General features: G+C 37.6%; 2 protein-coding genes across 2 annotated transcripts; both read left to right on the top strand.

Moving 5' to 3' along the window:
* The first annotated feature begins 976 nt into the window (after positions 1–976).
* Positions 977–6732, top strand: fam199x (family with sequence similarity 199, X-linked). The gene is made up of 7 exons (XM_057349388.1): positions 977–1161; positions 1851–2024; positions 2129–2348; positions 2468–2620; positions 3787–3948; positions 4151–4390; positions 4853–6732. The coding sequence occupies exons 2-7, from the start codon at positions 1858–1860 to the stop codon at positions 5024–5026; spliced, it is 1116 nt and encodes a 371-aa protein (XP_057205371.1). The 5' UTR covers positions 977–1161; positions 1851–1857; the 3' UTR covers positions 5027–6732.
* Positions 6733–8121: 1389 nt separating this feature from the next.
* LOC130563804 (zinc finger protein OZF-like) lies at positions 8122–12936 on the top strand. Its single transcript, XM_057349586.1, has 4 exons — positions 8122–8504; positions 8724–8885; positions 9170–9617; positions 11250–12936. The coding sequence occupies exons 2-4, from the start codon at positions 8724–8726 to the stop codon at positions 12257–12259; spliced, it is 1620 nt and encodes a 539-aa protein (XP_057205569.1). The 5' UTR covers positions 8122–8504; the 3' UTR covers positions 12260–12936.
* Positions 12937–13968: the final 1032 nt, after the last annotated feature.

Genomic DNA, 13968 nt, shown 5'->3' with positions numbered 1-13968 from the left:
TGCTGCCCTCTGGCCGGCGCTTTAGAGCACAACACAGGACTTCCAGACACAGAAGCAGCTTCTTCCCCCAGGCAATCTCCCTCCTAAACAGATAACTGCTCCTTAAGAGCAATATTCCACTTCCACTACTCCTATAGTGTGCACTATAGTGCCTTATTATATCTACATCTTATGTATACATGTATATAACACTACCTCCACTTACTAAATTATCCATTTGCACAAGTGTACATACAATCTGTTAATATGTTTATTCTACTATATACTACCCTGTACAATGTCTCTTATATGTTATTATCCCCCATTTTCTGTAAAATAGTCTTTATTTTATATATGCACAATTTAGAATGTTTTAGACTTAAATCGTATTATATTGTATTGTCATTGTGTTGAATGTCTGTACTAGAAGCTTCCAACACCAAAGAAAATTCCTTGTGTGTGCAAGCACACTTGGCAATAAAGCTCTTCTGATTCTGATTCTGATTCTGATTCTGATTAAAGAGAGTGGTCTTGTGCTACCACCTCTCGTCGCCAGAGGCGGCAGTGCAGCTGAACTTCCGGTGGACTAAAATGCGCTTTGTTAAGAAAAATACTTGATGTTTCGTTTTGGTTTTGTTGTATATTAATTTGATGCACTTAAAGAAATATTGAGGAAAACAACCCCAAAATTAGTCTCGTATACGGTGGAATATGTAAAAAATGAACGGTTTATTCGTTTTTCTGTTTTGAAAACAAAAACGAATAAATGAATTATCCGAAGGTACACGGACCGGGAAATGCAACGATAAATCATTATCTAAAAATATTATTTAGTGTGATAAACGAGTAAGAAAAACTACTACTGGGGCAGTCACGTGGTTCTTCGCCTATGAACGTCATAGATCACGGTGTAATCAACTCTAGAGGCTTGTTCGACTTTATACTGCGCTGCGCAGACAGATGTAGACAGACGGAAGACGTAAAGTACCGCGACGGCAGATTGCTGTCTATGCTTTAAGTAGCTCTCGCGGTAGTTTAGCGTCATACTATCGTTATGCGCAGCGCCGCATGAAGTCTAGTGTGTTTCACTATGAAACGTGTTGTTTTTTTGCCACAAGCTGCGGAGGTTCGTTGTCGAGCGTAACATCATTCATATTTCACATAAAACACATCAATCAACAGGTATGCGTGAAATATAAACACTTGATTATTATTAATGAACGTGCAATGTGTTTAGAGAGCAGTTTTCGGCCGTGTTGTGTGTACTGGATACAGTCTTTCACGGAGGCTAATCGCTAATATATGAGATCCGACTGCTGTAATGCTCAATAAATCATTGTAATATTCTACTAATCGCATTCCTGTTCAACTAATATCCATACATCGTTTATTATTAATCACATTAGCTAGTTTGGATATATTAGTAATAGGGTCTGTTATGGTAGCATGTTAGCTGGCCTGCTAGCACAGAATGTTGATATTCTTTATAAAACGTTATCAGTGATTTAATAACGACTATATTTCAGTCAGTGTATTACAGCATCCTTCTGGTGGTTCCTAATATGCAATACATAATCAACATTAACTGACAAATCTCAAATGTTGGTTATTTTGTGACATCTGTCGTGTTTATCTTTCTCTGAGCCGATATGTTGAAATGTGTCTCTATGTTTAATAATATTATTAATAATAGAATGAATGCAAACGAACTTTGTTTTATTTGCAGTTTAAAATGATGTCACTCAAGTGGTTACTCATGCAACGTGTGCTATAATAAATTTGTTATTGGCTGTTAAATATAAGCACGTAATGTGTTTTCTTTGTGTCAAATGCAGCTCATTTTGATAATGTCATCTGTGGTTTTGATGTAGCTTCCAGATGTCTGAGGACGTCTACGAGAAGTTTCTCGCTCCAGAGGATCCGTTTCCATTGCTGTCACAGCGAGGAAACTTCAGTGAAGACGTCACACTGGATGTCAGTGACTTTGGGTTTCAGTTGTCATCATGTCACCGAACCGACCCTTTACATCGCTTTCACAGCAGCAGGTACATGACTGCTTATCAGACATAACCGTAAATGTTCTTACTTTAAAGATTACCAAGCGATATAAGCAAACTGCTGACCAATGACTACTGTACATTGTTTGCAGGTGGAACCTGACGTCATGTGGCACCAGCGTGGCCAGTTCAGAGTGCAGCGAGGAGCACTTCTCTTCGGTATCTGTGGGAGATCAGGACGATTGTTACTCTCTTCTGGATGATCAGGAGCTTGCGTCCTTTGACCTGTTCCCTGAGGGCAGTGTCTGCAGCGACGTCTCCTCCTCCATTAGCACGTACTGGGATTGGTCAGACAGTGAATTTGAGTGGCAGGTGGGCTTGTGCGAATAGCACTCATTACTTGTGTCGTATTTCTGGGAGGGCAGGTCTTTACTGTATATTGTGAATTTGGAAGAGTTCACTAAATAATTCCAAACTGTGTTTGATTGTAGTTACCAGGCAGTGACATAGCCAGTGGCAGTGATGTTTTGTCTGACATCATACCCAGCGTGCCCAGCTCACCCTGCCCAGTTTCCAAAAGAAAAAGCAAGCTGCAGAGGAATCTGGATGAGCTGCCGTGGAGCGCTATGACTAATGATGAACAGGCAGGTCATTTTCAGTCACAATCTTCTGTTACTCCAGTCCCTCGACCCTGCTGTTGTTTTAAAGCAGTATGACATTGTTTATGCATTTTCACAAAGGATTTTTTTCAATGACTTGCGTGCAGTAAACAAAGCCTATCGCTTCAAACTTTTCAAAAGGACCCAAAAGTATCATAAAATAATTCAGTGTGAATTCCAAGTGTTCTGAAGATGTATGATAGGGTTTGACAGGAAATTCAAATCTGTTTTTCGGTAATCAAATCATGTATATCGCAGCCCGAATGAAACATGGGTCCGGTTGCATAAACTGCTTAGACAAGTTTTACAAGTTAGGCCGTGTTCAGACTTGACTTCTTTTTTGACAAGAAAAAGTCGACAAAGTCGCTTTTTTGGAAAAAAAAGGCTGGCAGCGTTTGGTTACAAATTGCAGCCGAACACCGTGACTTCGGAGGCAGCCCAGAGAAACATATAGACAGCGTAACGGAATTTGAATTATAAACAGAGAGCGTCTTTGCAATAACTAATCACATATTTAAAAACTACAATACTAATTTCTCGCTAGAAATGCAATCAGAAGTTGTTGAAAGTGAAAATTAAACTTACATTTATACAAAACTATGCTCCAACATATTTTTTCGAGCTTGAGCCTTCTCGACCAATCACATTCCTCGCATGTTGTTATGGAAACGACAGGTCTCTGTCATTGTTTAGCTGTGAAAAAGGAGCTTGATGTAGGGCGTTCAGAAAAATTTAACTTTTTTCAACCTCAAAAGACGCTCTGAGCTGCAGAAAAAGACAGCGGCACTGGTGTTTAAAAAAGCGCTCGGGTCGTTTTTTGAAAACGCGATTTACTCCATAGGATTATAATGTAAAACAGACGCTAGCAGCTTCAAAGAAAAAGTCAAGTCTGTACACGGCCTTAGTCATCTAATTTGTTTCTTCAAGACTGGTCATAACTTCTTAACTTCTCAACAACTATAAGTCTGTTCCATACAAAGGTAGATTTTGTCTAATTGAAATATGTAAAGTAAGACTGATGAGTCCAAACCAGTTGCTTGTCTGTGAGAATCATTTTTAAGACACAGTCTTAAAGGGGAATTTCACTTCCACTTTAACTTAGCAGCTATGTTATCTCTTGAGTCTCAAACCATAGTTTTTTGTGTTTTCAGGTCGAATATATTGAATACTTGAGTCGGAAGGTAAGCACAGAGATGGGACTTCGGGAGCAGCTTGATATCATAAAGATAATCGACCCGAGTGCGCAGATATTGCCGACAGACAGTGAGTTCATCATTGAACTGAACTGCCTGACGGATGAAAAACTTAAACAGGTAATGAATAACACTTATTTCACTTTCTGAAAGGTTTGAATCAGAAATTCAAATCACCATCACACAAATTGTTCCTGTTCTTCTGATTCCCCACTATAAAGAGTTATTTTCTGTAATTCTCTATTCTGAGTAGATAAACCACAGAATCTTACTTGTAGCCACTGAAGATCTCATTTACCTGAAATGTCTCTGGTTGTGGTAGGTGAGGAGCTACATCCGTGAGCACAGTCCGCGGCAGCGGGCCAGCGTGGCACGTGATGGCTGGAGGAGGAGCGTGGCGAGCACCAGTGCAGTCAGCGCTCACAGCAGCAGTAATGCCAGCATGGTGAGCAGTGCAAGCAGCAGCAGCGCATCCACCGGATCCAACTCCTCCACCAACATCAGCCGCGCTCACAGCGACGGAAATCTGGCCACTGCTGCCGAGCGCATACGAGACTCCAAGGTACCATCAGCACTTAAATGTCGTTAAAGTTATTTATCGAATAAAACTCAATAAAGAGAGCAGACATATGCTTTTGAATTTGGTTGGGTACGCTTTGTTTTAATAGCCACAATGATGACAAACTCTCTCCCTGCCCACGTTCATATTATTTGATGAATGTTTCATTGGCCATAAAAAGAGAAAACGCAAAACAAACCAAATTAAAGATGAATTTGACTGCTGGCATTATTTCTGTCGAGATTGGGATAATATCATTATCATGAATTCTTTTAGCTACGATATTCGTGTAGTGAAAATCAGATATCGTGACAGCCTTGTTTATGATGCATCTCCATTGAACCCATGGATTCTGTGAGTGTAAACTATATACACTGTGTCACAACCACAGTTTTGTGTGGTTTATAAAAGCTTTATGATCAAACATGTTTGAACTGAAATAATGAAAATGACTTTTTTTTTCAGAAACGCTCCAAGCAGAGGAAGATGCAACAGAAGGCATTACGTAAGCGACAGCTGAAAGAGCAGAGACAGGCTCGTAAAGAGAGGTTGAGCGGTCTCTTCCTAAATGAAGAGGTGTTGGCACTCAAAGTCACAGAGGAAGAGGGTCACTGTGATGATGTTGATGTATTGATGTGACAAGAGTGAATTACTCAGTGTTCCTTCTAAGCCTCTTTCATCGCAGCATTAATCGCTCTATTCTCATTTTTATATCATCGGCGGCTTACAACCACCCTTTTCGCCATTAGACGGCATATAGTATCAGCAGAAAGATCCCTGAAGATGTGGCAACTGCTTGACTGAAATTGTCAGGTCAGAATGCACCCTGACCAAAACAATTTCCTTGTTCAGTTTGACAGAGTAGTATTGATTAGGGTTTGTTGTTAAATTTGGTGAAATGACATGTTTGTTGATAAACACATTAATAGCATCGTAAAATACAGACACTTTCTGGCATGGCCAAATCAAAGGAAATGTTTTAATCCAATAAATAAAGTAATAAAATAACTAAAGTGAACAGCTTAATGCACTTAAACCGCATCACATCAAGGCATCGGTGGAATTCTGTAGTCTGTTAAAATAACTGCAGTACGTATGTGTGCTTTATTATAATAGAACTGTCGATACCGTAGCTAATATGAATGTGCTTTGACACTTTAATATATTACATCTTTAAAGGGATAGTTCACCCAAAAATGAAAGATATTTTGAAGAATGTTGGTAACCAAACAGCGGCGGAACCCATTGACTTGAATAGGCACTGTCACTGTTCAGTTACCAACATTCTTCAAAATATCTTCTTTTGTGTTTTGCAGTAGAAAGTCATACAAGTTTAAAATGACAAGAGGAAGAGGATGATTAAATGATGACAACATTTTCATTTTTGGGTGAACGATCAAGATACATGAATAAAAGATCAATTAAAATGAAGCCTTGCATTTTACATGTTTAAAGAATTATTCATAATAATAATAACTTAAGCCAAACTGCAGCTAATACTACATGTACAGTATTTATGTTCATTGTACTATTAATACTGTAGAAAGACATTGCTACTACCAGCTGTTATCTGAGTTAACCAGCATGTCTCCGAGGTGTTCGAGGACATGCCTGTGTAGCAAAATTGTAATGCACCTCCTTGTGTTTTAAGCACATACTGTAAATGAAAGGATATTCTTCTGAAGTAATTTACTGCACACTCCAACAACAAAATGAAATGGCGGTTTACAAGGAGAGAGAGAATCTGAATAAATGTACTCATGTTAAAAGCTTTTTTTAAAGACAAAAATCAAGACATTTTTGAGTAACCGCACAGTTACATTTGATGTGCGCATCCGCATTACTGTAGTAATCATTTAAAGCATCTATTCAATCTTGATTTAAAAAGGACAAAAACAAAGCTAAACGTCTGCCATTAGTATATGGTCACATTTCCACGTGTTTTGTTCATGCGGGCACAATTTATTGTCCAGATTTTGCTGTATATGTAAATACATGTTAAACTCAGGCAAAGAGGGAACACTGACAACTAGAGTCATTGCCTCCATTGTATATCTATTTAAACACTTTTTTTTGATTGGTCAAATGATATTTTGAATCTTTTGGACATACATAATTGATGTAAAACTCTAATGGTACATAATAGCTATAAATAGCTTGTTGACTAACTTCAAAATATTGTTTATGCTCCTGTTAAAATGCCAGATGTTTATTGTTTGCTTTCGTCAAAGTGTTACGTTTTTTTTTAAGGCATTTTAAATGCCTTCTTGATTTGAAGTTATGCATTTCAGGCTGGCAGGGAAGGGATGGCTTCTTAAAAAATACAATAAATGCTTTCACTTGGAGATTTTAGTTGTCATATTACATTGTAGTACGTTTCTGTTCTTTAAACCGTTCGCACTTGTTATTTGTGCTGCTTTATGCTTCTGTGCTACAGAAAGGTTTGCTAATGTGTAATTCCCAGCAGTTTAGCCAATTATTTAAAACGTATAACTCTGGTCTTCTTCAGAGATAAAATGTGCTTTTCTAATGTATTTTCATGTGCTGACTTTTAGAACAATTAAAACCACTGATTGGCTACTGATTTCAAGATAGTTTGACATCTATGTAGCCTACATACTTCCTGTTAACCATCTTGATTATGAAACACTTCTCCTTAAATTAAGATCTCATTCCTTTATTACTTGCCTATCCTCCATCTTTTTAAGCTAAGTGTTGTATATACTGACCCAATAGTATATTTTGAAAACTTAAGCCAATCAACATTTTTAAGCATCGTTTTCCTTCTCAGTGACACTGAATTAGTAAAGTTTGACTACATTTATTTCAGATGCATTTTGGCATTAGACCAGTGGAATACTAAAAAATATTATATTTCATAAATCATTTTTTTTTACTTTTTAAGCATGAATATATTTTAAGACACAGTGTCTTTAAGCGAAGGTAACAGCCAACAGATATTTTGAGGCAGGGATAGGATAAAATCCAGCTATTATGATTTGACTCCTGTCTGAATTTTAATACTTAATTTCATCAAATTAAATAAAAATATGACGTTGTGTGAGATGCCTTGAATGTCCTTCTGTACCTTTTTTGTTTAATTAATTCTATAGTCTTGGTATGAAATACTTTCAACTTTGAAGTTTCATTCCATGTTTATATTATTAAAATAATTTTAATGATAAAAATGGACTTATTAGATCTATTAGATAAGGCAATGATTAGATAAAATACACTTTTTAAATGTTACATGGATTATTTTTTATAAAAATTAGTTTGAAACTATATCCAACATTATATGAATATGTACAGTATGAGAATATAAAATGATTATAATGTACAGGCTATAGAAAGCACTTTGTTAAGAGTTGAAGATGCAAACTAAAGAGACTGTAAATAACATCTGGATTGATGGTTTATACTTATTATTTATTATATGACTCATGAATATAACTGATAACAGATCAATAATAACAGATTGTGCTACTGGTGTTGTGAAGGCAGTTGCAGTGTTTTTTCAAGCATATGTGATGATGCTGCCGGGCCATTAGTGCTGCTCAGTGGGATTGTGGCTAGAAGGGATACATCTACGGGCGGAAGTGATGCAAAATCTCGCCATAAAATTACAATGAATTACAACCCTAAACCTAACCTTACAATAAAAAACAGCAATTAACTGCTGTCAGCGTGACAAAAATGATGCGGTATTGAAGTGCGCATGCCCAGTGGAGATAGCTGTATCCCTTCTAGCCATGAGAGTGCTGATGCAGTCAGAACGTTTGATCGTCAGCATGGTTACTATTCCTACCACCTGTGAGAGCGATGCGCAGAGCCCGTTGAGATCCGACTGCAGCTTGAACCACTGCTGAATCCACACGTCTTCAGATCTTCTACATTCACTGTTAAAGTTTTAGAATTAGTCACATTAGTCATAGTCACATTCCGCGCACACACAAGTATGTTGAGCGTCTTGTTTCTCCAGTCCAGCAGGAGGCGCTCTGCAGCTCTTTAATATTCCGCTGATAAACCCACTGAAGAAAAAAAATGCTGTTTTAAATGTGCATGTTGATTTTCTGTCTAGAAATAATTCACAGTTTCAAGAGAAACGAACAAAAATGTGAGAAGATCGCGTTTAATGTCTGACATGTGATCTTAAATCCAGCGATTGAATATAAGTGAAATGAAAGTGATCGTATTATACGTAACCTTAGTCTGTTAAAATGCCCGATAATGCTCAGCGCGCCACAAAGCAAACACATTTATATTCATATTATGTCAGAAAGTCAACGTTTTCGTCTTTTTTAACGGGTCAGTTGTGTGTTGTTTTTGTGTTTAGATGATGAAGTCACACGTGGATGTAATGTGTTGTAAATCAGTAGGAACTGATCTGTCCATGCTGGATATCGATGATTTCATCACAGAAATCTGTCAGCTGAAGAAAGAGGTGGCGTCACTGGACGAAAAGCTGAGGACAAGAGGAGCTGAACTCAAGCCAGAGGTTTGTACGGCTGATGTAACGTCCTCTGTCTGTTTTAACATCACGTGATGCTTTCCTAGCCAAATGATCTGAAAATCTTTGTTGCTTTTCGATCAATGTTTAAATCTTGTTAGAGGATATGCACACTTGTTTATAATCTCACCGTCACTCGTGTTCAACAAGATCAAAGTTTCTACACAAAAGTGGTGCTTGTTGATCTTTCCGTACAAGCCTCAGAAAAGCATGTGAATATATACAGCTGCATTGCTGAGTGTGTGTGTAATTGTGTGTTGTCTGTCTGTCAGGATGTGTCAAAGGTTTTCTCGAGTCAGTCTTCAGTGTGTGTGAGTGACGGGAGCTCCACAGAATGCCTGGATTCAATGTGGAGCAGCAGAGATCAGAGCACACCACTGCTGGACAGACTCTCTGAACAGAAGTCCAGACACACACAGGACTCAGAGCTCAGCCTCACTTTACTCTGTTATACTGACACAAACCCCACAGACGCTCAGGACACTGTGTGTGACAGTAATCACACCTTGAATCAGAATGAATCTACTAATCAAACCTCCACAGAGTCTCGGTCTGATTCTGTCTGTAACGCTGGACAACAGCAGACGATGACACTGAAGTTGTGTTCAGTCAAACTCATGGATTGCCAGAAACTGATGGAGATGAGAAAAGAAACCGCAATAGACGAGCATCACACTGATGAAGATGAAAATGATGATGATGGTGATTTTATTCCTTCAGGTATGAGTCCCCTGTTAAACATTTTTTGAATTTGATCATTCTGCATCATTAATGCTTTGAATGTCTTCTTTAAAGTGATGCTCTCTACCAGTAGGGGTTGAAGGCACAGGAATAGGTACAGAATGTGGCTGCCTGGTACATAATGCTCATTACACAGGGCTTTATTCTGATTGGGTAGTCACAACATTCCCTGATAACTACTGCCTAAAAAAACTTGGGGTTATCCAGGTCATCTTGACCTTAAAAATGATTTACTTACAAATAAAATATTATATATAAATATAATATCATTTAGTTTGACCGTTGAAAGGGCAGTTGAGAGAGGGGAGGAGGAGGAGGAGGCAGTAGGTTTGGGACCACAAGCTGGAACGTGAACTCGGGTCAGCCAAAGCACTGTCCACACAGCCATGGCTCAGACAAAAATGTTATGTCCAATCAAAATTTTGTGTCCAATAATGTAAGTCATGTAACTAGTCGTGTAATAAGCATACATTAGCCAGTTGTTATTGCTCCTCTGCTTTGTGTCGCGTCCTGATCACGTATCCCTTTCTTAGCTCATCCTGGCCACATATGGACTTACTCAGTCAATATTATAGATGTGAAGATGACATTTTCACAGAATGTTCTTCACTCTATGTAGAATAATTTTATGTAGAAAAATCCCCAAAATGACTTCAGCTTGGTTTACACAGGCAGGGTCACATATTTTAAAGTTTGAGATGATGTCATTGAATAGCAGTGGGTACGTCTTGACCTAGTTCTGTATGTCTGGCTATGCTTCACATTTTAAAACAAGATTACATTCTAATAATTAAACAATCCAGTTGAGGAAAAATCTTGGTTTAGAGAATACACATGTTTCTTACATGTTGGCTATGCTCACATTAAGAAGATCCCTTTATCCGTATTTTCCTGAAACTGACACAGACAGAGAATCTCGAATAAATGTGAAATCTATGTGCCTTAACAACTTCATTGTAATACTTTGGTTTTAATAGAAAGAAATATGCATTTCTGGTTTCAACAATGTTTGTACTTCAGCTGTTACTCTTTAAATGCCATTTAAATGCAATTTACAGCACCAGCTGTACGCAAACTGATCCATCTTTGGTTTTCAAGCATTAAATATGGGTAAAATTCTGCAATTTGCACATAGCTCTGCAATATCGATGGGAATGTACCACCAATATCTTTGTAGAAAGAAATGAATAATGACACCATCTTTTTACATTTAGTCATTTAGCAGATGCTTTTATCCATTTTAGATGCTTTTATTTGCAACAGTTCCCACAGTTACAGTTGTGCTACTCTATAGTTTTGATGAATTTACTTATATTGTAAATGGTGGGAAAAATCTAAATAAAGAAACGATAAGTGCTTCCAAAAACGGTAGTGTAATTTGGAAGACTAAAATTGACACTAAAAGTTTCTTTAGCATTTGTCTAGAAGAAAATCAAAAATTTTGAACTGGGGAAGATTAAAAATGTGGTTGATTTGCCAGAATGACCCAATTGACAGATTTGAATAAATCAGTCAGCCTTGCAGGTGGATGAAGTTTCTGTGCATTTAACAGGAAGTGACATTTCTGTGGTTGCCATGTAGATAGTTTTAATGCTGCTCTTTTTCTTTTAGATGAGAACAGTGATTCGTGTTGTGATGGAGAAAGGTCGTTCGAATCAAAACAGCGACCGACAGCGCAAACTCTTTCCTGCAGCACCTGTGGAAAGACATTGAGTTCACAGGGACATTTAGCCAGACACGAGAGAAAACACACCGAACAGAAACTCTTCAAATGCATGAGATGTAAGGTCCGCTTTCCTACCTTACAAGAGAGAAAACGTCATTCACAAGAGCACAGCAAGAGGTTTCATTGTGAGCAGTGTGGAAGGAGTTTTGCCTTCCCGTCTGCTCTAAAGATTCACTTAAAGACCCACAATGGTGAGAAGCCTTTCCACTGCACTGACTGTGGCCAGAATTTCATATCCAAAACAAATCTGGTTGCTCATAGGAGAATTCACACAGGGGAAAAACCGTACAAGTGTCCTCACTGTGACAAGAGATTCAACCACGGATCCCATCTGAAGAAACACGTGTGCGTACACACCGATGAGAGGCCGTATCAGTGCAGTGAATGTGGAAAAACCTTTAAGAGCGCAAGTGGTCTTAAACAGCACCAAACCACACATACTGTGGAGAAACTCTATCAGTGTTCGCACTGTGAGAAACGTTTTCGTTGTAAATCTTCTCTGATATGCCACGAGAGAATTCACACTGGAGAGAAACCCTTCTTGTGCTCTCACTGTGGAAAGACCTTCACTGATTCAAGTACTTTGAGAGTTCACGGGAGAGTTCACACTGGAGAAAAGCCTCATCGCTGCAGAGTTTGTGGGAGGAGTTTCTCGAAACATTATAACTTAATGAAACACCAGACTATTCATACAGGAGACAGACTTTACAAATGTTCTCAGTGCGACAAGACGTTTGCTCGATCAGACGGCCTGAGAACCCATGAGAGAGTTCATACCGGAGCGAAACCTTACCACTGCTCCATCTGCGGCGAGAGATTCACTTATTTAGGAAGTTTTTACGCGCATCAGAAGAAACATGCTGAAGAGCAGACTGCACTGAAATCAGCATCGTAGCGTTTTGCCATCCGCTATACGTCATTTCAGTTCTTCTCCTTATATTCATGTGGTCTTGAAATGATCAGTTTACATTTACATTTAGTCACTTAGCCGAAGCTTTTATCCAAAGCGACGTACACGGTCAGGCAAAGTCTTGAACTACGAATCCTTATGATGCACCGATGTAAAAATTCTGGGCTGAAACAAAAAAATTAGGATGCAATTGGAAAAACCAGAATTTAAGATTAATTTTTAAACTTATTTTAAAATAGTTTCTTTTTTGTTTGTATAATTTTATTAATGCTAGACTTTTAACACTAATGCTAAAAACACAACATTTAACAACATTTGTACCAATCATTAAAGGAACGGTTCACCCAAAAATTAAAAGTCTGTCATTTTTTATAAATACTATGGGGGAGGGGGTGAGATCTGTTTGACATTCTTACAAATATCTTTCTTTGTGTTTAGCAGAGTGGATTATGTTTTGACTTCAATCTAAACAAAACTTATAATTTAGTGTTTGCCTAGAATGTGCAGAAATGTTCTCTTGCCATTTTCTCAAGCATTTTCTTGTGGTTTCATGCTTTTTAAACAACATTATAGGAGTTCCCATTCTATTTGTGCTCTTACTGGCTGCTCTTTTTTCATTATTTAGTCAAAGTCATCCATTTAAAAGTCATTTTTCATTAAATAAAATGGTATTAGTTTATGTTTGCGCAATTATATTTTCGTCTATAAAACCATTTTCAGACATTTAAGCATACACCTTCAGATCAAAACATTTTTAATATAATGACAATCATTTCACTCAAGTGATTAAAAACTTTTGATCGGTAGTGTAGGTGGATTCAATAAGCTTAAGTCAGGTCTGACTAATTAAATGAAAAGTGACCCATGAGCCACTTTTTCCTCAACATGAAGTTAAAGGAGAGACATTCAGCGGCAGGATTGATTCTCACGGTACATGTATTTATAAACAACATGTACACATTTATCTGTTGTTTTTCTTTCTTTAAATACATAAAGCCATATGCATTTTGTTTATTATTTATATTGTTAATTATAAAAATCTTTGACAAGGCGACCTGTCTTAAATATTTTAAGCAGTAAATTATGTGGAATTAAGTTATGATGTACTGGAAAATATATAACTTATGTGTCTGAAAAACGTAACAAAATCCCACAGCAATGGTGACATTTGATATTCGTCATTAATACAAATTAGACTGAATGGCTTTTGTTAACTGAGAGAGAGAGAGAGAGAGAGAGACTACATGTTTAGAACTGATTGGAATAAAGAGTTACAGTATCTCACAGAAGTAAGTACCCCTCACATTTTTGTAAATATTTTATATCTTTTCATATGACAACACTAAAGAATGCTACAATGTAAAGTAGTGATTGTACAGCTCGTATAACAGCGTAAAATTGCTGTCCCCTCAAAATAACTCGACACACAGCCATTAATGTCTAAACCGCTGGCAACAAAAGTGAGTACACCCCTAAGTGAAAGTGTAACATTTTAAAAACTACAATAGTCAGGGCTCTAGACTAACTTTTTGCACTGGCTGCACTGTTGGGTGCACCCAAATTTTCGACCGCATCTCATTTAACACCGCAGTTTTACCAGTTCACTTTTTTTTAAATCGCTGTCCATATAGGCAAAATTGACTTGTAAATGATTAACTAACAATCTGGTCAACATAAAGTTCTTTATTTGAAGC

The sequence above is a fragment of the Triplophysa rosa genome, linkage group LG13 (assembly GCF_024868665.1).
Source record: "Triplophysa rosa linkage group LG13, Trosa_1v2, whole genome shotgun sequence".
Classification (NCBI taxonomy): Eukaryota; Metazoa; Chordata; class Actinopteri; order Cypriniformes; family Nemacheilidae; genus Triplophysa; species Triplophysa rosa.
The sequence above is the reverse complement of the archived record's forward strand: the minus strand, read 5'-3'. Positions and strand labels throughout refer to the sequence as shown.